This window comes from Aulostomus chinensis, chromosome 4 (assembly GCF_037954235.1).
Source record: "Aulostomus chinensis isolate RoL2024-O1b breed Wild chromosome 4, RoL_Achi_v1.0, whole genome shotgun sequence".
NCBI classification, from domain to species: domain Eukaryota; kingdom Metazoa; phylum Chordata; class Actinopteri; order Syngnathiformes; family Aulostomidae; genus Aulostomus; species Aulostomus chinensis.
Window position 1 is genome coordinate 16,363,271 of NC_141323.1, and position 23,369 is coordinate 16,386,639.

The window sequence follows — 23,369 nt, forward strand, 5'->3', positions numbered from 1 at the left end:
TTGTATTAAGTCCGACCTCATGGGAATTATGTTTCCTCTTCTAACTCGTGCTGTTTCGATAACAGCAGGTTAGGAATTATTATCCACATTTGTCATAATATAAACTACGATCTCATTTTTTCAATCTCATGATTGGAGCTGATTTGCTTGCCGTAATGAACATCACTCAAGGATATTTAATCAGAGACAAAAACAAGTATAATGACGAATGATAAATATGTCTCTTTTACTGTATTTACCTGCTCCTAATTTATCACAGCAGCATCAGAATCTACAGGACATACAAAGCATTTTTCAGCAGTACTTACAAATGCAGAAAAGATATACAGCTGAATGAGGCCAAAAATAAACAAACATTTGTGAGGACTATTTTGTAATTATGTGTAATTAGAGGACATTGTGCGGTGGTGCAAAACAAGAGTAAATGTTATTTTAAGTCTTTCATTCTACTATTCAACATTGAGTCAGGTGGATCATAGAGCAACAGAAGTATTAGAAAACATATGAAATAGAAACAATGCATATGCAGTTAAATATTGACAAACAAAAGAACGGGCAGTCAGTCTTATGAGTTCACACATTAAACCCAATTACATGGAATCGATTTTGTGCTTCACATGTAAAAGCATTGATGGGCCAGCTTTGTGCCAAAATAGTGAACAAATTTCCACAGCGAAAGAGGAGAAAAGACTGAGCTAGCTAGGGGGTAGACGGGAGAAAATGAGAGAAGTTCAGGGTGCCCTGCAGGCTGTAGAGCAGGTTTGGACTATCCCGTTAATTTCTCTGTCTCTCTCTTCATTTTGAATGGTGGAACTTTGCTGCAGGTGGGATCTGTTTTATCACAAGTGCAGGAGAGGAAAAAGATAAAAAAGAGGACTAGAGATGGAGAAGAGTTAGTTGATAAGAAAAGCCTCCGCAGATTTAAGAAATGATCATTTTCCCGCTGCAGGTTGACAAAAAGGCGTAATGTTATGAGAAAAAGAGAGAGAAAGAAAAACAAACCTTCAGTGCATTGATACAGATCTTGAAGTGGAAACTCATGAATATGCTTAAAACTCTGCCCAGACACAACACTCCCACATTCACTGTATATATACAGTACTTTACATATAATCAACTGCCACTGTGCCACCACACTAAATGATCGAGTGCGTCTTCCTCTCTGTACCCCTGCATATTAAGGCATCAAGTACTTCTGTGATCTTGGCCCTTTTTTAAAAGCATGATTATATTCAGAGGCTTCCATCTCTCCCTATTGTGAAAGGAGAGAGAGTGCTGGCTGTAATGGCTGTCATTTGCTCATCTGGGAATTATAAATGCCATGCACCCCATCCCTGTATTTATCCCTGCTGATATGATAGAACAGCCATAGTGGAGAGACAGTCAGGCATAATGGTTGCCTCTCCTGCAAAGCCCACGATGAAGATAGCATGAAATGAATGTGATATCGAGATGGCAGAGACAAGGGGTGCATTGGGTCGTTTAGCCACCAAATCCCCATTTCTTTTTTTTCTTTTTTTTATTTATAAAAGTTTGTGTGTGTGTCAGATAGAGAACAGAGCCTCTGTAGAGATGATGAATGTATGATCTTACACACTTCAGAGCATCTCGGTGCTAAAGAAAGGCAGACAGGGACGGAGGAAGAATGAATGATATCAGGAAGCGTGCTCTGGAACACAGGGCTCACATTGGCACCCATCACCTCTGCTAGGGTCTGAATGTGTGTTTGTGTGTGTGTGTGCGTGCCTGTGTGTGTGTGTGTGTGTGTGTGTGTGTGTGTTATCTGTTGAGAAAACCATTTCCCCAGATGCAGGCATCTAAGACCTCGACAGGCATCAGGAGGTCTCTTCCATTCTATGAAGGCTAAATCTGTGTGTGTGTGTGTATTTTGTGTGAACAGGTGGGTGGTGTGTGTTGCTCTGACTGGGATGTGTCGTGTCTGGCACCGATGAAGTGTTAAATTATAAAGTGTTCAGATATGGTGGCATTGTTTGCTACAGTTCTGTCTGGGTGCTTAGCTTTTATGGCAAAATCACGACATAACAAACCACTTGATGAGGTGACACAGCTACGTAGATTACATAAACACACGCGCACGGACACAAGGAGATTGTGGTTTCATACACTCATGATAAGGCTTTGACAGATGAAATCCCCTCTAGACTAACACAATGGTCTTTCTCATGAGTGGCTAGCTGGGTTGTTTTTGCTGGCAGTGAGCTGAGGCACTTCTTAGGAGCAGGAGTTGGTGGAGAGTGACAGGAAGGGAGGGAATCTATCATGTGAGATGCAGCAAGGATCAGTGTTCGGTTTGATCACACACACTTGCACACGCTCTGATTCCATCTCAAACTCATTCCCTTTATCTGGCTAATGCAAATATGCCTCTACGCAGTAGGGAGGGCAAAACACAACAAACCGCACATGCACTAAACACACAAAGATGCACTTCCATTGTTTTTTAATCTGTAATAACACGCAGGATTCCTCTTGACTTTGACAAGGAGATCCACCCCCTCAGAATTCATTGAGCCGTGTGTTAAATCTGTGTCAGTGTGTATATGCACGTGCACAAATGTCTGCCGGAGTATGCCATTTATAGTGCAGTGAGAGATACACAGAGACGACATAAATGTAGACAGTGAGGGAGAGAATGATGTCAGTGGCGTGTTTTCAGAGTATCTCCATCGTGCTAGTCTGTCAGCGTCTGACATCAGTGGCAGCGTGTGAATCCCCGTTGTTAACATGCATCTGCTTGCACACACGTGTAGAAGTTGGACTTCTATAGTGAGCGTGTGCAAATGTGCAGCATTGATTTTGTGTGCCTTTATTTTGAGAGAGAGAGAGAGAGAGAGAGAGAGAGAGAGAGAGAGAGAGAAAGAAACTGTTAGGCAGAGATATGCAGTGTGATATTCTGCGTCCAACAGAGAACAGCCTTCAGTGCTCGGCTGTGCTTTAGAGATACCACCATGCATAGGAATTTCTGATCTCTTGTTACTCTGTCATGCCCTACATTGGATGATCTAATTATGGTTCCTTTTGCGCCCTTGAATATTTTTTTATTCAGTAAAATGTGCAGCCAGGACATGTATAATTGCACCACTTATATCTTGAGTTGTACAGGAAGACCCCAAAAATGCTCAGCACCTATTTCTAGCTGTGAGGTTATTTGGTGAATTGTCTTTTAGGTATAAAATGACACAATCTGGCCTGAACGTCTGTATGTACAGGATACCTCGCTCTCTTCTATATGCAATAATACGGTATTATGGTCACCACCAAGGTGGTCACGTGATCACTGATATGTCTGTTTGTTAGTTGGATTGTTTTACCAAGATATCAAAAAATGGATGGATTTTGATTACGTAGATTTGACAGAAAGGTGGATGGTAACACAAGAAATAAGACTAATATTTAGATGGCTTTAGCTCATTGTCTTGGACACAGATGCCTTCAACCTGATTGTAGTCTGGATCTTTCTTTCCCAGCTAACTTTTAAAATTATGGTCAGCACAAATGTTGAGCATATATTGATGGAATTCACTGAAGATCCTGGAGACTCATTTTTTGAAAGGAGGAGATGAATGAACTAATCTTGGTGGCACTATGTGCATATTCTATATTCTCCTTTGAGGAGATGAGAGCTCTGGGTGCTTGCAGTAATCCATAAATACTTTGATGAACTAAAAACGAACTATAACGCTTGGGGTTCATGCTCATTCAAAGTAGCAGTGAACCTGACGTGTTTACAGTTTGTTTTTATGTCAAACAGCTCGTAGCCTAACCTGCCTTGCCTTGGCCTTTCTCACTTATGAAAGAAGATTAACTGCATGTGACAGAGAAAGAAGACCTTTTTACCTTTTGCTCCAATTCCAAAACTCCTATATGAAGACTGAAATGCCAGCTAGTGTGCAGCAGCCACAAACACACACGCAGAGTCGCACCTTAATCATTACCCAGTATCAGTCGCACACTGATGATGTCCTCTCCATTTCTCAGCTGTCATCGATGAGCAGTGTGAGTGACAGCGGTTATCCACCAATGACGGCTCATTAATCAAAAATGCCAGCGACACCTATTATTGCATGCCGTTGCCATGGCGACAAGAGGCGGGGACAGCCAAGATCTACCTCAGCTTTGCCCCTTGCGCTCGGTCACTCAGGGCCCGTGCCAGTCAGTGCCAATCAATGCCAGTTTGAATTGGCAGTGCTATACATCATCGTAGATGGACTGCTGTCCCCAGTGGCTCTCCATATGGAGCCGCAGGAAAAGATGGAAAATGTCTGGCAGTGATATTTTCATGAAAATCTGTTCTGTCACAACTATACGCTGTCAAAGTGCTTTGCAGTAACAATATATAACTTTATTTGGTTTGCTAAATATTATTGTTCTTTTTAAATCATGCAGCAAAACAAAAAAATTAAGTTTAAGGTTGCAACTATTCACCTTCCTGTCACCTCTTCCTGTATGACCATACAGTTCCGGGAAAAAAAGTTGCTGTCTTTGTAGTAATTGAATTGGTTTTCTTGTGCGTTTCCACAATCGGAAAGGAAATTTAAACTCCCTGCAGTCTTTTATTGTCACTCTACTAACAGCTCCTTTTGTGATTTCAATTAGCTTTTAAGGTAAAAGTACACGCCAAATAGAAATTTATGATGCATGTCTTACTGTAGGAGGGTTCTTTAAGTCACCGTGTAACTGTGGAAAAATAATTGTTTTTTGTTGTAGTGTGAGAGTCATAATCTGCCATAAAATGAGTATTTTCAGCTATGTCACGTGACCTCGCGACTCCAAATGAGTACCAGATACCAGTAATAGGACACAGCCTTCATTGCATGCAGATACTTTTCATGCTTTCAAATTCCTCAAAAACAAACATACCCAACACAATATGTCTCTAATACTACAGAGCATTTCCCCCCCTGCTCATTGCATCCTCTCCCATGTTGTTTTATGTGTCTTCATAGCTGTCAAGGGTGCCAGTGGAGGCCTGTGGTCAGTACACAACCTGCAGTGAATGTCTTGGATCAGGAGACCCCCACTGTGGCTGGTGTGTCCTGCATAACATGTAAGTACCGCTAGAATTATCCCAGACTTGTATGCATTCCTCGCACAAACATGTGTATTTCTCTTTCAATCTCCAGTCAGGCAAACACTATATTTCACTTACTTCCAACTCTGACTCATGATTAACTTGGCTGTCTGGGGAATGCTGTTCTTGGTCTCCTACCTCCATGATGGCTGGCCCATGCCCAGCACACAATCTGTGGAACACTCAGAGACGTCTCTGGCCAACCCAGACCAAGTCTCAGATTGCTTTCCTTAGGGCTCGGCTCTGTTCCAATTCCCCCTTTGGATCTATAACCAAACCGAACCACTGGCATTGTTTAACAGCCCTGAAACCAGAGCCTGGTGAGAGCCCAGACATTGACGAGCAGTGCCAGGGTTCTGATGGGCCACACCAACCTTCACAAGGAGACTGACAGCTTCTGTTAGTGGTGGAAAACAGCTGAATGAAGTCTTAGATATGACCTCATTAACTACCATTCACTCTTGTTAAGCTGTTTCACTTTCTGGCCTTGGTCATTCTCGCACACACACACACACGCACGCACACACAAATACACACACACACACACACACACACCACAGATGTCAAACCCCTGTCCCTCAAGATAGAAGTGGGAGATAGTGCTTGCTGGGGGCAGGGATATTTCCCACTCCACTGTAAATTGAAAATTGGTTTCTTGTGTTGGCCCTGGCCCTTGGGTAGAGCAAGTGTGTAAGTGTGTGTGTGAGTGAGACAGAGTACATTTAGCACCTTTATCCCAGCTGCCACTGAAAGTACAGAGGGCAGACGAGCACTGTGAGAAGAGGGCAGGAGATGCTTAGACAGGTGATGGAGAGAGGGTCTACTGGCTCAGACTACAAAATTAACATCTCCTTGTTTATAAGAGGAGGGGTAGGTTGCTTGCCATGCTATAATATGTTAGCTTGTTCTGATTTTTATCACCTTTTTATGTTTGGTCTACCAAAACCAGGGGCCCACCATACTTGTAGGGTCTAATGTGTTTATAGCCATTTGCTAAACTTTGCAACTTTCTGCATTCATTTGAGATGGATGGCTTATGAATGACTTAATGTAAATAGCCCATCCCCACTTAGACAGTAACATCTGCTGTTTGTGTGTACGAGTGTGTGCAAACCCATTAACGCTCTGGACATCATCCCAGTCAGAGCAAATGGGTCGCCACAGATTGGCCTGTCACACTTAACCTGATAGAACCGTCTCACCTCAGCTCACCCCTCTCCTCACACACACACTCTCTTTCTCATACACACACACACACACACACACACACACACACACACACACACACACACACACACAGACTCTCTTTTTGTTGGAGAATTGGTGTCAAGTTGCTCAAATGAGAATGGGCCCCAGTAATCCTACAAGATGAGTCAGTCGAAGCTGTCTAGATGTTTGACCATCACAAGGGTGAGAGTGTGTGCTTGTGTGAGAAACAGGCTGAGAAAGTGTGTATGTACACCAACATGCCTCTTGACAGTTCTACCTTTGTCTTCTCTCCCTCACCTTTCTATTTCAAAAACACACATAAAAAGCACAATCTGGTATGATAGATTGACCGTAGCTTTACCTTTCTCAAGGTCCCTCCTCCTCACCGCTCACCATACTCAGCTTTAGAATTCTTAACAGGGTTTTGGTGTAACTGAAACCCCCCTGAGGGCAACCTCCACTACCCTGCAGGCAGTACTTGATGCCCTTTTAATCACACTTGTCCACCCGCTGTCTGCCTTCTTTGGTTCAAAGCTTTCGATCGCAACCAGAAATTTTTATTTAGTTCCTTTCACTCCAGTTCAGTTGTAGATTTTACATTCCCTTGGTACCTATAGTATACCATACCTTAAATATGATAATATTATGTGAGATGATATAAATACATATTTTAATCTTTTTATAATGTTTAAGAAGAACATAAAGGAACGTAGACCAGTGGGGCAAAATCTGAAGAGTTCTTAAGGTCAAGATGAGGTCGCAATTTATAAGGCGCCCACACAAACACAGACAATCAGGAGTGTTGTACTGAATGTGCACTGACAGTGAAGGTCACACATGCATGTGCACATCAGCTTTCAGCATTAACTGGTCTGTTTTAGCCCTTTGTGGCTGATTGAAAAAACAATTAGCTGCTAGGACAAGTCCAAGGTTATGATGCTTTTATGGGCCCTAAGCAACATCCCAGGAGTAATAACATTTATTTAAAGATGACTGTGTGAGGGCTGCGAGATCAGTCTGAAGCCTGATCATTCCAGCATGTTCTTTAAAAAGAAATGCAGTGGAAAAAACTGTAAGCATCAAGCCTCTCCATCTCTCACACACGCACGCACACACACACACACACACACACACACACACACGCACGCACGCACGCGCGCGCACACTCTCACAAACACACACACACTCCCTGACCCATCGCCCTCCTCTTCAAGCATGTCTTTGCCATAACAAATACAACATATTCAGTGTGAGTTGACTTATTTGATATTCACAAGATAGAAATATTGATTTAGTCTCGCTTCTGGTTGAGTATTTTGGCCGAATAACATTTACATTGATGTTATTTTAGGATGTAATTCATGCTAAATAAAAACACTGGTTCAAATACTCTCATCCTTCTATCTTTTTCTGTGATTGGCGAGGAGTCCTGCTCACTCATGGCTTGAGTGTATTGACCCAGCACTCCAGTGTGTAGCTAAAGGGTAACCCCCGAATGAGTGTCAATGAGTGAATGGCAGCGATTTGATCCTGGCAGCCCACAGGGTCAGTCTGGAGCGTTGCAGATAAAAAAAAAAAAAAAAGACAGCAGGCTCATGTTTTACAAATAATACTGAATATTTCTCTGCTCATATTCAACTGATATCTTGAGAAATGTTTTTCCTCGGTTGAGGTTCATATAAATATATGAAAATGCAACTCCTTTCTTGCCCTACCCTGCAGACCAAAGGCTTAACAAATAAATCTTCAGTAAACTATAGCATAAAGCTACAAGAACAAACAGATTTTACACAATTTGTTCTCCCAAACATGAGTGTTGAGAGGAAGGACAGCATGCAGCTCCTCAAAGTGTTCTTCCAGATAGTTTGTTGTTCTCAATCAACCTTGAAATCACCTCAGTGGTCTTAGAACAAACAGCACTGCATCTCTCTCTGTCTCTCTCTCTCTCTGTCTCTGTTTCTCTCTCACTCTCTCTCTCTCTCTCTCGCTCCCTTGCTCTTTTCCTCTCTATCAGCATAGCTTTTATTTACTCTATAGATTGGTGAGAGGAGCTGTTAGAGAGAACACCGAGGGAAGAGCAGGAAGGCAATCAATAGTACAGGGGAGGGAATCAACAGGAGAAGATGGTGCACCTGTGTGTGTGTGTGTGTGTGTGTGTGTGTGTGTGTGTGTGTGTGTGTTTGTGTGTGTGTGTCTGTGTGTGTGTGTGTGTGTGGGTGCGTGTGTAAGGGAGAGATAGAAAGGGAATCTCTGATAGCAGCCATTGTCCTTGACGAGCACTAACCATTTATTTAGACAGCCACATGTCCTCAATCAGAGGTTTGACTTTGAATGACTGAATGCGTGTTTTTGATGACTGCTCACCACATATCTTAAATGACCCCCCCTGGAATATATTTTATGACCCCCCACTTTTTACATCATGCAGTACCCCCTGTTGAAGTGAGGAGGAAACTTGAGGCTCTACGTACCTGTCAACAATACTGCTCACACCCATCAAAACCCTGATCATGCGTTTAAGATGCATGTCTTATGCTAATGCCGTCTTGCTCGACGGGGGAAATTTCAACTCCTCCTTCCACTATTTATCACTGACATCACATGTTTTTCTACAATCAGGATGTGACTGGTGCAGAAGCACCGCAACAAATAAGGAGGAGAGCATACTTCTACAACTTCTTTTGCATGTACCATCTACTTTAGCTGCTGTGGAAGCTGTGGAACATGTCATAAGAGATCGAACATGCTGAGTTCACCTGGCAGTTGGGGCAGATGGAGTTCAGATCATGTTCATACCACAAATGAACCGTACCAGACGAGTTTGTTTGTTTCTTCAGCAAGATCTCTGTCTGGTTTATTCGGTCCTCATTTGAGTGTGATTGCAGGTTTCACACCTGCGACAATAAGATTTCTTTGTTCGCAATACAGTTCCACACCCTTACAACAGAACTATGCCTACAAGTACAACATTCCTAAGAGTTCAATATAACTGAACTAGACATGTGTTAGTACACCCATACGAACATGGCCTATAAGGGAGTATTTACATGAACACCACTAAACATAAAGGTAAATGTACTCACTGCAGTACACATATTGCACATTGCAGTATTTACACAAATATCTGACTCCACTATTCTACATATGGCATCTTAGATGTGAGCTGCATGTTTTGACCCTGTTAAGATAACTTTTAAAATCACTTTTCAGTGGTTGTCAAAACTTTAATGTGATGGCACTGTTGCACACTTCACGTATTTGGTATCCAAGCCCAACTCAAAAACACATTGTAAAAATATACTAATACCTTGCTCCATTAAGCCTCACACTCATAGCTTTGTGTCCTAAAGGTTGTATTTGTTTATCATATGAAGATAACACAGAGATACTGTAGTTTCATGGCTTTCCTTTCTGTGGTAACCATCCATGCTCGAAGCCATCCGAGTGAGGCAGGGACACCTCTGCCAATAAATGTGAGAAATATGGACATGTTACCTCCCCTAATGCTGGTCTGTCTGCTGTCAGTCTTGTAAGTGGTTAACTAAGCTGTCATCGCTCCTGTCGAGCCTGACAGCCAGACAGATTGGAAACCATATTTTTGAGAAGTAGCATTGTCAAAATGAATGCCGTCATATGCATGGATGTTGAGAATATCTCATGTCGCCCTTCGATATCGGGTGACAATTTGGAACAAGTGTTGCTAATGTTGCAATATCTTCATACTAATAATTGCTTTGACATATCTCGATCTCTGCTTTTTTAGCCACAGGGGTAATATTCCAAGAGCAGAACTGTTCATTTTCCTTCTGTCCATCCACCCTCTTCCCTATCATTTAAATCAAATTCCCTCCTCAGCAGGTCTATATTCGTTTTCAGACATATTTCTTCTCTTGTGGAAGGGTGGAATGTGCGTAAATCCATTATTCATCCGCATCTCACCCTTTGCATTATATATAATGTTGTTTTCCAGTGTATGTGTGTGCACATGTGACCTGTGTGTTTCAGATCTCAGTATATTGTTGAAGTTTCTCTGCCCATAAATGAAATCACTCTTGTGCTTCTCAAGTCTTCCTCCAAACATTCATAAACATCGATCCGTCTGTCCCTGAAGTGGAACAGGGACAGTTAAGTCATCGTGCCAAGGGCCGCAGGCAAATGCCTTCTCCTACTTCATTAGAGAGGGTTTGTCCATACAATCAATAGTAACCCTCTGGAGATCAACTACAGCTGGGTTTCCATTCCAATGTATCGTACATTTCAACCACATTTTGAGAAAATTGGCAAAAGAAAATGCAAATTTATGTGCATTCCCATCCACTACTATTATGCAAATATTAGGAGTTAGTTAATGAGATAAGTAGTGAGTTTCTCCTCCTCTCCTCCTCCTTGCAGAGCCAGACACGCTGTTTCATTTCCTCATTCATTCAGCCCATATCACAGCTTGTATCAAAGTGTAGCAATTAGCGTGGGGGATAAACTCATATCCTGATTGAATATTAGTTTGTGGCTTCATAAATCCATTGTAAAAATGTAATGTTTTTAGTCCAAAGGGTTACATTTGACATAATGTGTCTAACATTTGGCTACAGTTTATCATATGTGCCTATCTGGAATCAAATGTTCACTGTCTAATGTGCAAGCTCGGTGGGATAACTTGAAAAAGTTCAAGAAATCATAAGTAATCACACAAAATGGCTGATAAAACTTGCAAGTCATGCTGCCAAGCACCGCATCTTCTAAATCCTTTGTATTCCCAAGACATCTGTACTGCTGTCAAATGAATAACCTTTTCGAAGGGAAAAGCTAATTGGCAGATCCATTGAATGTTTTCTTTTTTCTGTCTCTCTTTCCCTCCCCTTCCCTCATATTAATTCTGCACTGTCGGTACCTGTCTCTGTGTTCACAGTCATCCGTTACCACAGTGTGCTCATTACTGCGGAATGCCACTCCATTGCTAATTAAACTGTTGTACCACAATTAGCATGCTACCAAGAACTCATTGTGTTTGGGAAGGGTGAATTCAAGGCTCCCCCCAGAGATGGCCACTTGTGCTTTCAAACATACTGTTGCCAAAGGAATTGTTTACTCCAAGAAAATGTTTTTTTCCCCTCTATCTCCTCTAATACAGCAACCATAAATTAAACAAACCACACAGTCTACTCCTAAGCATTGTTTACTTTTGGTCAGAAAATGAAAGAACTCTGACTCTCCAAGTTATTACTAACTTGTAAGACTTTTCACCACAGCTTAGCTGTGACACAGCACGTCTTCAAAACAAATCACTGTTGAGATATAATAACGTTTTACGCACCTCACACACACCTTATTCTTCATGTTGTTGGGTCAAATGATGCCCAGCAGTAACAATGTGACCCTGTCTGAAGCGAAAATAAGACATTTAACAGAGATATTTGTCCATTGTGCAAATTGCAGCTGTTTTGCAGTTGCCATTCATGGGGCTGACCTTCAGTATTAGAACAAGCAAAGGAATATTGTCCCCTAATAATCACTCAAGACTCAAGAAGTCTCGCCCCCTCCTTTCTCACTATATAGATGTTACCTGATTGCCTCAATCATATCTGGAATTGGTGTTAATAGTGCCAGAATGACTCGGTCAACTCTCATGGCTGAATTTTTTTCAAAGCAGTTTCTCATCTTCCTTGCATCCATGGCACTCACTCTGATGCGTGTGCTTAGGCAAGGATGGCCGTCCCCTGGGCATGGGCGACTGGTCTCACCCTCTCACCCCAGAGCTCACCCCCCCCCCCCCCGTCACCTCTTGCTGCGTGCTAAGGGAAGTGAGAGAAGGGAACAAGGCCAAGAAGTGACAGGGGCATCAGGATGGAACGGACTGCTGCACCTCCAAATTCCCTCTCAGCTGTCACTGTTACAGCGAGGAGTCACACACGTGCACAATCGCACACACAGACAATCACGCGCACATGCACAGAAACACACACACACACACACACACTACAATCCGCCTAGCCTCAACACACATGCACAAGCATATACACTGCAACCAGGTGCCCACTTTTAAGTCAGGATCATTGCTCACTGTCACCTTTTCATCACCCCACCAGACACAGGAACACAGCCACTGGAAATGGACATGGTCACACACACACACACACACACACACACACACACACACACACACACACACACACACACACACACACACATACACACACACTGTGAGAAAAGTGTCTTTCCTTTGTCTTGCGGAGCATGAACCAGACACTGACGTTGAGATTTCAAGAGAAAATGACTGAAGGAAGTGTTGACAGTTAAAGGAGGTGAATAAATATGTTCATAAAATAAAAAAAAATATCAGACAGCAACAAGATTAAACAACATATGGATAAGAAAAAGAAAAATTAATAAGTAAACTGACACGATTGTTTACATTAACTTTCTTATATTTCTTGACGTTCTTTCGCTCCATACTCTGAATTTTAGCTAGTTTAATTTTTCTGATTGTGTTGTCATAAATTAGATTCTTTGCCATTCAAATTTCAGTTGCCATACATTTAAATAAAAAATGTTTGGGTTTTTTTTCGCTTTTAAGTCACCATGCATACAAATAATTTTTTGTTGTTGTAGCTTTTCAAAGCCATCATACATAAATCACAGGATCAGTGCTGAGATATATCCTTCACTTACCTCTAAAACTCCATATTTTCTACCACAGAAATTGGCAAGTACATTTTTCAGTGTGTCCTCTCATTAAGAATTAGAAACACACTTTAACGCCACAGGCTGGATATTGACTGGCTAGATCAATAGTATGCTGCCTTCTACAGCAGCACACATGCAGGATCATAACACAATATATGGCGGATAAAAGCCAAGTGCACTATTGAGACCCAATTGAAAACAGCACTTCGGTGTCCTGCGCTATCGTCCTCAAGGGCAGCTCTAAAAACATCAGCAAACCAAGAACTTCAATTCATGAATACCTCGGGAAATATTGTGAATGCAGTGGAATGGTTTCCCTAGTTGTTTCTGCTGCTTTAATTTCATGAATTTGTTGTCAGGGAGGTTTGTTTGTCTTAGTTAAACCATCACTGTGGTCATCTCAAAAAAGCAAATTAGTCTTCTTTCCTTTTTCATAAAAATCTTAAAGTACTTACATGTACACTGTGCATATGAATATCGAAGGGCGTTAATTTGAATGAATCACAACTAGTAGCTCTGCAACTTTGAGTCATCTAGAAGATTTTAATCTACAGATCTTTTGACTCAGTAACTCAGGAAAAGAATGCAGAATGAATGATAGTAGTTTGGTGAATAAAAACCGCTTTGTCACCCTCATTAACCTTCAACGTCACACCAACACACGTCTGAGTAATATAGAGCATATTAATGTAGAGAATGTAGCCTAATGGCATCTTCAGAGGCAGCCATGTCATCACATAAGCTTGATAAACAGCATATAAAGCCATTAGATAGCTCTTCCAGGGCTTTGCTTGTTTGTTTGTTTGGCCTACGTGCTTCTATTAGTCGCTGTCTTTTTGGGGACAAAAAGCAAACTCCCTAAAGGTAAATCAATTAATTTTACAGTTCTAGATTTGATTTGAAGATAAGACAAGCCTCCAGAATATGATTGTAAGCCAACATGACATCCTCTTAAGTGATGCGGATGGGACTGTGCGTTTGCACGTGAGAAAGCCAGATGAGGTGGGTTGATGACATAGCTTTTGACAGCTGCTAAAATTGCATGGCAGAGGCACCAAAAGTCACAGCAGAGAGAAACAGCTGCTGCTTGTTTGCCCGTCAGGCCAGATTGATGCCCCCAATCACTTATTTATTCTCCTGTGTGTGTGGCGTGTCTGTGTGTGCATGATTTATGGAGTTTTTTGGAACCAATAAATGCTAATATAATAATGATGCCTCCCTCTGCCCAGGTCTGGGTATAATATTTACATATTTTCAAATTTTATTCTCATATGGCTTCATACATGTGCAAGCACTCAGCAACAGTGTCACAGTGTCATTTTCTGCTCAGCGGTTGCTCTTCCATTGGTGAACGTAAAAAGGATGAGTTTTCTAGATCTAGGGTCAACCAATCTGTAATCTCTATGTCTTTGGGTATAGGTGTGTGTGTGTGTGTGTGTGTGTGTGTGTGTGTGTGTGTGTGTGTGTGTGTGTGTGTGTGTGTGTGTGTGTGTGTGTGTGTGTTTCCCCACAATCGGGAGTAACAGGGTCATGGCCAGTGGGCCAGGTAATGACTCTCCCACCGGCCCCTCCATGCGGATTTCTGCTCTGTGGACCACCACTCTTAATGATAGCCCGGCGAGGCTGTGTGTGTGTGTGTGTGTGTGTGTGTGTGTGTGCGTGCGTTTGTGTTTGTGTTTGTGTGTGTGCGCGCGCGCACAGCACATGAACTGATGAGTGAGAAATCTAGCTAGACTGAGAAGACGTGTGCCATTTTGCCTAAATCTCAGAGCCAAAGCTCTTCTACAGTAACTCCTACAGCTTCAGGCTATTAGTATGTATTGGATCCCATCTTGTGTCTGATGATGCATGGCCAGTATGGTAATTGGGATTCAGGTGGACTACTTTATGATTTACCAAACAGCAGTTGTAGAATATGACAAATACCAAGATAAACATGTTTTAAAAGTCTTGTTTTTGGTTGTGCAGAAATATGCAAACATGGGAAATATGCCCCTAATGATGCTGTGCATTGCATGTGTGTGTGCGTGTGTGTGTGTGTGTGCGCGCGTGTGTGTGTGTGTGTGTGCGTGTGTGTGTGTGGTGTCACGTGATTTTTTTGTGTTCCTCCACACATAAGCATTTGTTAGACCTGAGGATGGCTGGACCTCGGCTTTGTGAGAATTTAATAGCATTCATTTCCCAGCCTGCTTGACCTTCTCCATGCTTCACATTAGATATGCATTACACCTGCAGTCTCACCCAGCCAGGTACATCTGCAGCCTCTCTTTAGAATATTCTGTATCTCTCTGAACGTTCCCCTGAGCCCTGCAACCTGTGCACCATCAATACTCTTCTTCAGACACAAGGGCTCGAGGATTCATACTGTAACCATGCTTTTAAACAGTTCAAAATACCAAACAACAGAGCAGCAAGAGTCTCAAAACCCAGAAACAAATGAGCATTATTGAACTTTTAAAAAAGGCCTGATACAGACATTAAATATTGTCATACAAAAAGCAGAAGAAGAGCAAAGCTAGTGGTGGTAATGTTATAGTTGGTTCGTAGCATAACGTTAGCTCTGTACTTCCAATAATTTCATCACTACAAAAAAAATCATAATTGTGCTCATTTGTGAAGATTAACTTGCTATTAACTTCAAGGTTGGCCTACAGAAATAACTCATCCCTGCAGCAACCTTGTACATCAATGTTCCTCCTTATTTTCATGTTTTGTTGCCATGACATTATCTTGAATATTCTCATAAAGTTTCTCCTTTTAAAATTGATGCTAATCTGAAGTTGTTATTATTATTATTAGTTATTATGTTTCCCTCTGTAGGTATGATTGGTTCTCCTTGATGTTCTTCAAAATGAAGCTTTTTGAAAATATCTATTCATGTGACAGAACCTTCAGATGGGTCATGTTTTGTAATTCATAATTAATGTAGATTAGTGATCTTGTTGGCCTTTGTTCACATCCTGTACACAATAACGTGATCGTCTTGTATTCCGAACATAGCAGTCAATTAAATCATCAAAAGGGGTTTAATGATAAACATTGTGTAGCGTCGAGTCGTGAATGGCCGTGACAGCCTCATCTGCAACAATTGCAAAGGCTAAAAATCCATCTCTTCCCTCTCCTCACTCTAATTGTGTCACCTTATCAAAGGCTGGGAGAAACAAGAGTGCAGATTAGTTTCCATTCAGGCTTTAATCCTTTCAGCTCACTCTCTCATAATGTGTCATTGCTCTGTCAGTCAAATGGCTCTGCACAATGGCGGTGTTTACCAACCAAATGAATAGACGTTGGACATCTAATTCTCCACCAAAAAGATAGCTCCACTCAGGCCATTACAGCTGTTATTTGAAATCTAAATCACTACGAAGTTGGTTCTCTAAATATTCTATTCTTTGATATTTACAAATGGCACACTGGTTTTATATCGTTAATAAAGATGCTATCTTTTTTCTTTCAATGTTCATCTGGGTAGTAATTGGAAACGATTATCTCGTGCTTTGCTCTGATAATGCTTGCCCATCACATCTGCTAAACTATGTGCAGTATTACCTCCATTATCCTTTGACTGAAGCCCCAAACAACAGCTACATGAATGTTCCGTCACTGCTGTATCAGCATGTAAGTCAGTCAGGATACAAGAGACCAAAACACATATTCTTACCTTCCTGCTAGCATATTGATGGGTTGAAGCGCTTGTTTGGTGGGGGAGGATGGTTGGGGGTTATATCTGACAACCAAACTGTGCATGGTGTGTCCTCCTCTGGCTTTGATGCCAATATTTGATACCGATCCCTCAAATATCGCCACGCAAAAGCTGTTCTTCTTTAATATGTTAAGAACCTAATGAAAACCTGTGATTACAACAATAATTCTCTCAAGTCTTGATGCCCTCCTGTGTGTTTACAGATGGAGTGCAGAGAGAAGAGAATCAGCTTCTATCTTTTCTGCTGAATCAAAGTCCCTCACCCTATGATACTGAGAACAAAATGAAAGTTACTGTCCCCGCAGGGTTATTTGAAATCGCCATAAAGAGAGGTCATCTATCCAATTACTGAAAATACAATTCACTGGACAGCACTATACCATCCACAGTGTATTTATGAGTACTGTGACATTTTAGGGTTCAGAAAGTGGGGGAAGAAAATACATACAGTAAACGCTGGGCTTGCAAGCATCATGACAGTGTAGGACTTGTAGAGTTATAGCACAAGAACACTAACTCATTTAGTTTGTTATCGAGGGAATTCAAGAAATTGTGGGAACTGTTTTATATGTGGATGATCACTTAACTTTGATTTAGAGTGTTAGAGATACACTGACACACACTCAGATAAACCCTAATTCTCTATTATTTGGATTTCTCTCCCTCTTTGATTTTTAATCCCTGACTTTTTCCAAGAAAGTATCTCTGCATTACTCGCTCCATTAGAACATCCGAGTGAAAGCAAAAATACATGCGACACGGACTCCATTCAACTCCTCAGCTTTGAGCATCATACCCTTGTGTGTCTCTTGTCATCAATACAAACTGTCCAAGGTAAATACGGTCAAAAACTGGTCACAGGAGATTTATTTTTAATGCGTTCAGTGTAAACAGGGCCATAGAAATCACTTTTGAGAGGACTTCATGTTGTTAAACAAGAGTTTTAGTCTTTAAAGTCAAATTTCTCAAAACCAATGTGTTTCTGGACAACTGACTTAGCTATGCTTTTCCTCTGGACCAAAGGCTGCCACCATGCCACTTACAAAAGCACTGGTAGAAAGAACCGAAGTCAGGCGCCGCAAATGCTCCAAGAGTGGGTAAAATACAGAGGATAAATTTCATTGTACCCTGTAGAATGACAATAAAGGCTGTATTCGTCTTCTGTATTTGTAGATGAAAGCGAGTATTTGAAGGTTTCTGTATAGGTTGTTTGCCTGAGGGTACTTATATGATATGGTCTTATTAAATCAGCACGAAAAAGGAGGAACAGACAGAAGCGATAGAGAAGCACAAAGAAACCTGAAGCAATTAAACCCCTACTCAAACCGGCTTAGCAGTGAAAGCTTCACAGAAACCCAACAATGGCTGCCTTCCTTTAAAACCATGCTTTTTCTTTTTGCTTTATTTTTCACTCTCTTCTTCCAGGACTCTGTATTCCCTCCTCCTGTTCTCTCCTTCTCTCAAACAGATTATTTCTTTTCTTTCGCTCTCTGTCTTCTAGGCTGCTTAACTTTACAATACTCATGTCAGGTCAAAGCCTGCCCCTCCCTCAATCTCTCCAATTCAGGAACATTGCTGCATGAGGTATCTCAGATGTCAACAACCTCTGAAGTATTTCATTCCTCCATTACAACCTTTTCCTTTCTTTGCATTCTCTTATTTCTAAAACTGTACTTGCATGAGCCACTTCAGTTGGAATATTTAACATACAATTTTCATCGTAAATGTTTAAACCATCTGAATTTGCAGTTCTCTTATCGCCGCTCTCAAAGCCATTTAGATGTTCAGACTTTGGGGAATTACCCTGCAGTCCAGGAGCTAAACACAAAGGCTCTTCTAGTGGACTGGATTAGACCACCGGGTCTGGTATTAAGAAGGGGAGGAATCCAACCCTGCCCCCCCGACTAACATCCACATCTCCACCTGCACTTGGCATTGCCCATGAATGCCAGTCATTAAGACTGCATTACAAAGACGAGGCCTACCTCATTCCCAGAGGACCGGCTCCACTTCCACATATAGAGCCACCATTGTTTTAAATTCAACTGGTACCACCCCCTGGAGACTGGTTTCCATTCAACGGCCACTGTAGCTAGTATGCTGCCAGAGAGGAAATATGATAAATGTGTCTAACTCCACCTGTCAGGGAGCAGCAGAACATTCTCTTTTTCCCAGGTGCCAACAGGTGGAACTCCTAGTCAGGTTACCACTTGCATGCATGTGAATTTGTCATCCGTTAATAACACTCCCTCTCTTGTGTGTGTGTGTGTGCGCGTGTGTGTGCGCGTGTGTGTGCGCGCTTCCTTTTTTTTTCCAGGTGCACCAGAAAGGAGAAATGTGAGCGTTCAGCTGAGCCGCGGCGCTTCGCGTCAGACATCAAGCAGTGTGTGCGTCTCAGTGTGCACCCAAACAACATCTCAGTGTCCCAGTTCAGTGTCACGGTGAGTGCATAAAAACACACATCTCATTTACATTCTTCTTCCTGTTGTTAGCATTATGAATTGCCCCCCCCCCCATTTTCATCACATCAATATTATATGTATGAGAATGAGAGCTGCAAATGAAATTATGATTTGTTTTCTAAAACAGAAGAGTAGATACTGCGTGCATAAATTTCCTTTATTCATTAAAAGTGCCTTGCTGGTTTAGACCTCCTTTAAATTCTGAACAAAGTAGCAGTTGTCATTATCATTTTAATGCGTCTTCCCTGTTCCTGAAGAAACATGCAAGCAACCTTTTGTTTTGGTGAAGCTCAATGTGTTGCTCGTAAGGAAATCTTGCCTGGCAGACTGACAGTATGACACACTCCACCATCATTTGTAATTCGGTGTAATTATGCTCTAGATACTGATTAGTGTTAAAGCTGTAATCCAGCCGTACGTAAAGATACCGCCTGCCAACGAGCATTCTTCAAATCCTGACCTCACAATGTACGGTTCCATCCGGTGAAATAGTTTTACAACTATCATTAACAACCCATAGTTGAGCTGGGCTTTGTTTACTTTGATGCTTGGCAGGTAAATGCGCCACTGAGCACTTCAGGCTAAAACAGCTGCCAGATTTAAAGTGTTTGAGTAAGAGAGAATGAGAAGTTGTACAGGTGCAAAGTCAATGGTTATTGACAAGATCAATCTTTCAGGTGACTAGGCCTCTCTCCCAGCGTGTTGCGTTTGAATAAAACTCATCAAACAGAGACTTGTGCCGCGCTTGGCTGTTCGATGTTTTGCAAACGTCACACGTGATCATCACAAATGTCTGCTGTTCTACTCAAGTCAGTCGACCATCCAAGTGGATTTAAAAGCTTTTATTTTGAAGAGCATATGTTGCATAATGTTGCTTTAAACACCAGCAGTTTCGCATCATAACTCCCATTTGTGGTGGTTTGAGATGGCTTGGAATGATTTTCTAAGGTCAAGGTCTCCATATATGTTGCAGTGAGGGTCACACAAAAGGTGTTGATTTTCTGAGGTACACCTCTACATTACTCTAATGATATTCATGGTCTGTGTGTGTTCACATGTGAGCCTTCTGAGAGTGTTTAACCTTTTCCCAGGGAGCTGGCTTTACCCAGAGGCTATGCCACACGTCTCCCGTCCAGCTGATTGCAGGGCAGAGGCTTCTGCCAGACAGACGGCAGCTCCTCCTTGACCTTTGTGTTGTTAAATATTTGTTTGGGAAGATATGCCAAGGCATTCTCAAGAGAAACACAGACAATTCACTGTCGAGGCCTTTAGGAGGAGTCAGAATTGTTGCTCACTTAAGTTTTCAATTATTTCATGCTTTTTGGGGGGAAATTTGCCTGAGTCGTTTGTACCATGTTGAGAATGACTGCTTAATCATCTCTTCTCTACTTGGTCTATCCCTGAATGCAGATCTGGTTCCATCTTTCTGCGCAACCCAACTTTAAACTGATTTGGCTCAGGCTGGGTATCCACTGTGACTATTCTAAATGCAACTGAGTAAATTCCTGGTCTGCTGTATTCCCGCATTAAAAGGCAAAAATAAATTAAAGCATGAAGAGGAGAAGGTGGGAGGTTAGAGAGAGGCTGTGCAAGAGATCGATGCCCTGGCCGTGCTCTGTCCATCTTTTGTTGTGTATCTGCTCACACCAATGCCGCCATCGTTTCATTAAACAGCAATATAAAAACAGCGTCGGTCAGCCCTTCTGTGTTGCTGAGGCAGCTTTCAGCGTCACATCACAAGTGTGAATGGACTACACCTTACATCAATGCCTCCACCAAGGCCCACTGCAGACAAGCTTTTCCATCAATATGTATATTCTAGATTTGACCCCAACCCACCCTTTTCCTCTGCCCCAGTTTCTCTTCATATTCAAGGACAGTGTTTCTTCTTCCGATTCCACCTGAGGCCAGTTTTTGCAGAGGTGGCGAGGGAGCTAACACAGCATTTCCAAATGAAGAGGAAGAATCGGCATTCTTTATCGCTAGTGTCCTCTTTTCCCCTCTCCGTCCAGTCCTGCCCTTTTTTTCCCACCTTCATTCCTCCTTCTCAAGGTGCTTTCACACTTACCTTGTTTAGCTCGGTTGAATGAAACTAAATGTTTTCACTTGATGAGGTGTGAACACAGAGATGGTCCTTTTCCAGTTTGCATCAAAAGCAGACCAAATAAGCAAGCCAAGACCTTGTTGAGGAGGTGGTCGCTTCTAATTAAATTTTGGTTCGGTTCATTATGTACCTTGCAGGTTTGTGCCTAAATGCTCCTTCAGCCAGGTGGACAGTACTTTGCATTTCAAGGGCCTTTCACTTCATTTGAGCAGGTGAGAGTGCAGCAATCACACTCGCGGGGGCACACCAAAAGTGGACCAAACACCTCCTTGAAGAGTTGGTTTTTGGTACTCTTCCTAGTGGACCATGGTGCAGTTCATTTGAGGTGTGAAAGGAAACGTACCAAATATAGAAAGCAAACTAAGAGCCATGCATTTAATTGGCTCGGTCTTAAGACAGTGTGAGACAGCGAGGAAAGAGAGAGAGAGAGAGAGGAAGCAGATGTTCTATTTTTTAACTCACGCAAGGACGATTAAACATGATACTGTAGTTAGACAGTTTTATGTGACATCAGTGGACAGTGGGAACTGAAGGTGTGGACAGAGTCGCTGGCGTTTGGCAGTGCAAGGTGAGCAGGTTAACTACACACAAGTTTACATGTTCATGTACATGTCAGATGTGTGAAAGCACCCTCATTCTTCACTTCAGTCTCTATTCAGCTGGCTTGTTCCATCTGTTCTACCTCTTTACTGCTTCACTATCTGCTTCTATCCTTTCTATCATGTTAAGATGAAGGATGGAAACTTATACAGCTCATCAGCACCAGAGGACACGATGGAAGGTGGCAACTGCGGAGCGTGTGGCGGTCAGAAATAGACCAATACAGTTACTCTCGGCATTACAGCGTCTTGTTGTTTGGATGTCTGTGAAGTATTCACTTGAAGACTGTTCAGATATTAACCCCTTACTCAAGAGCTCCCCTCTGGCCATTGACCAGCGTGCAGATGGATCTTTATTCTGCACAGCTGTGCCTCTCCTCACTAATATTGTGTTACAGTCATAGCTGAAGAACACATGGCTCCCAAACTGATCTGAAGTACTCACAGATGCTGGAGTCTCATGCACTGTATAGTGGCAATAGTTGGCCCACTCATCACAACATTTGTTCCTCTCTTGCAAGTACAAATACACTTTCATCAGTTGTATTTGTAAGTGATGTGTGGTTCATGAGTTCACTTCTCTTTTGTGAAACTTTCCAAAACTTAATGAGTTCTCAGTATGATCCTATACTATTCCTACCATCACTGTTATGAATTTTAATATCAAGTAAATCCATTTCATTTGTCTTTCTCTCTCTTGACAGTTGGTGTTGGAAGCCCATAATGTCCCGGAACTTTCTGCAGGTGTCAACTGCACCTTTGAAGACCTCGCTGAGATGAACGGCTTGGTGGAGGGAAACCGCATCAAGTGCTCTTCCCCCGCGGAGAAAGAGATGCCACGCGTCATTGTTGACAAAAGTAAGGGGGGTGACAATGAATGAAAAAAGAATTGGGGAAGGAATTTCACCATTTATGAGCTTTGCCAGCCATATGTCACGCTAGCTTGTAGCAGTAACTGGCCTCATTTAACACTACAAATAAAACCTAATTTCTAACTTACTTCCAGCTCACGCTGTAAAATATATAAACCGTGTCTCTTTTTTTGGTGGCAGTCTACTAATAATGCTCAACATGGAAATCTCAGGGTGCGTCATCGACTCCACCTATGCTTATAACACAGCTGTAAAATTTAAAAAAATACAGCATTGAAATTTACTCATGTATCATGTGCAAGAAAGTAATCTTGATATTCTTTAATAACACCAAACATGAGGCGAGCATGTGCTGAGGAGATCAGTAGATCTCTGCCGCTCCAAGTGTTGATAGAAGCGTCACACGCACATCCACCACCATGAGCAGATATACTGCACACATGTGACAGATGCAAGGCAGACGGGGGAGCCCGAGGGTACTGACGGAAACTAGAAACATTTGTTTGCCGTGTCAGTCGCATGTTAAGCCGGTTGATGATGGTGTCATGCTGAAATAAATGCGTGAACATGTATTCAGAGGTGCACAATTCCCCTCACAAACTCATTTTCCTGTTTCAAGAGGAAGTACAAACTCCTCATTAGTAGTT

At 42.1% G+C, this 23,369-nt stretch overlaps 1 protein-coding gene across 4 annotated transcripts in view; it reads left to right on the forward strand.

Annotated features, from left to right (window-relative positions):
• plxna4 (plexin A4) overlaps window positions 1-23,369 on the forward strand; it is a 248,351-nt gene that overhangs the window by 154,152 nt on the left and 70,830 nt on the right. For all 4 annotated transcript variants that reach the window (XM_086202084.1, XM_086202085.1, XM_086202083.1 and 1 more), the window contains 3 exons: window positions 4,968-5,068; window positions 19,003-19,126; window positions 22,555-22,708. In XM_086202084.1, the coding sequence (XP_086058210.1) occupies window positions 4,968-5,068; window positions 19,003-19,126; window positions 22,555-22,708 (379 nt within the window). The remainder of the gene's footprint in view (window positions 1-4,967; window positions 5,069-19,002; window positions 19,127-22,554; window positions 22,709-23,369) is intronic.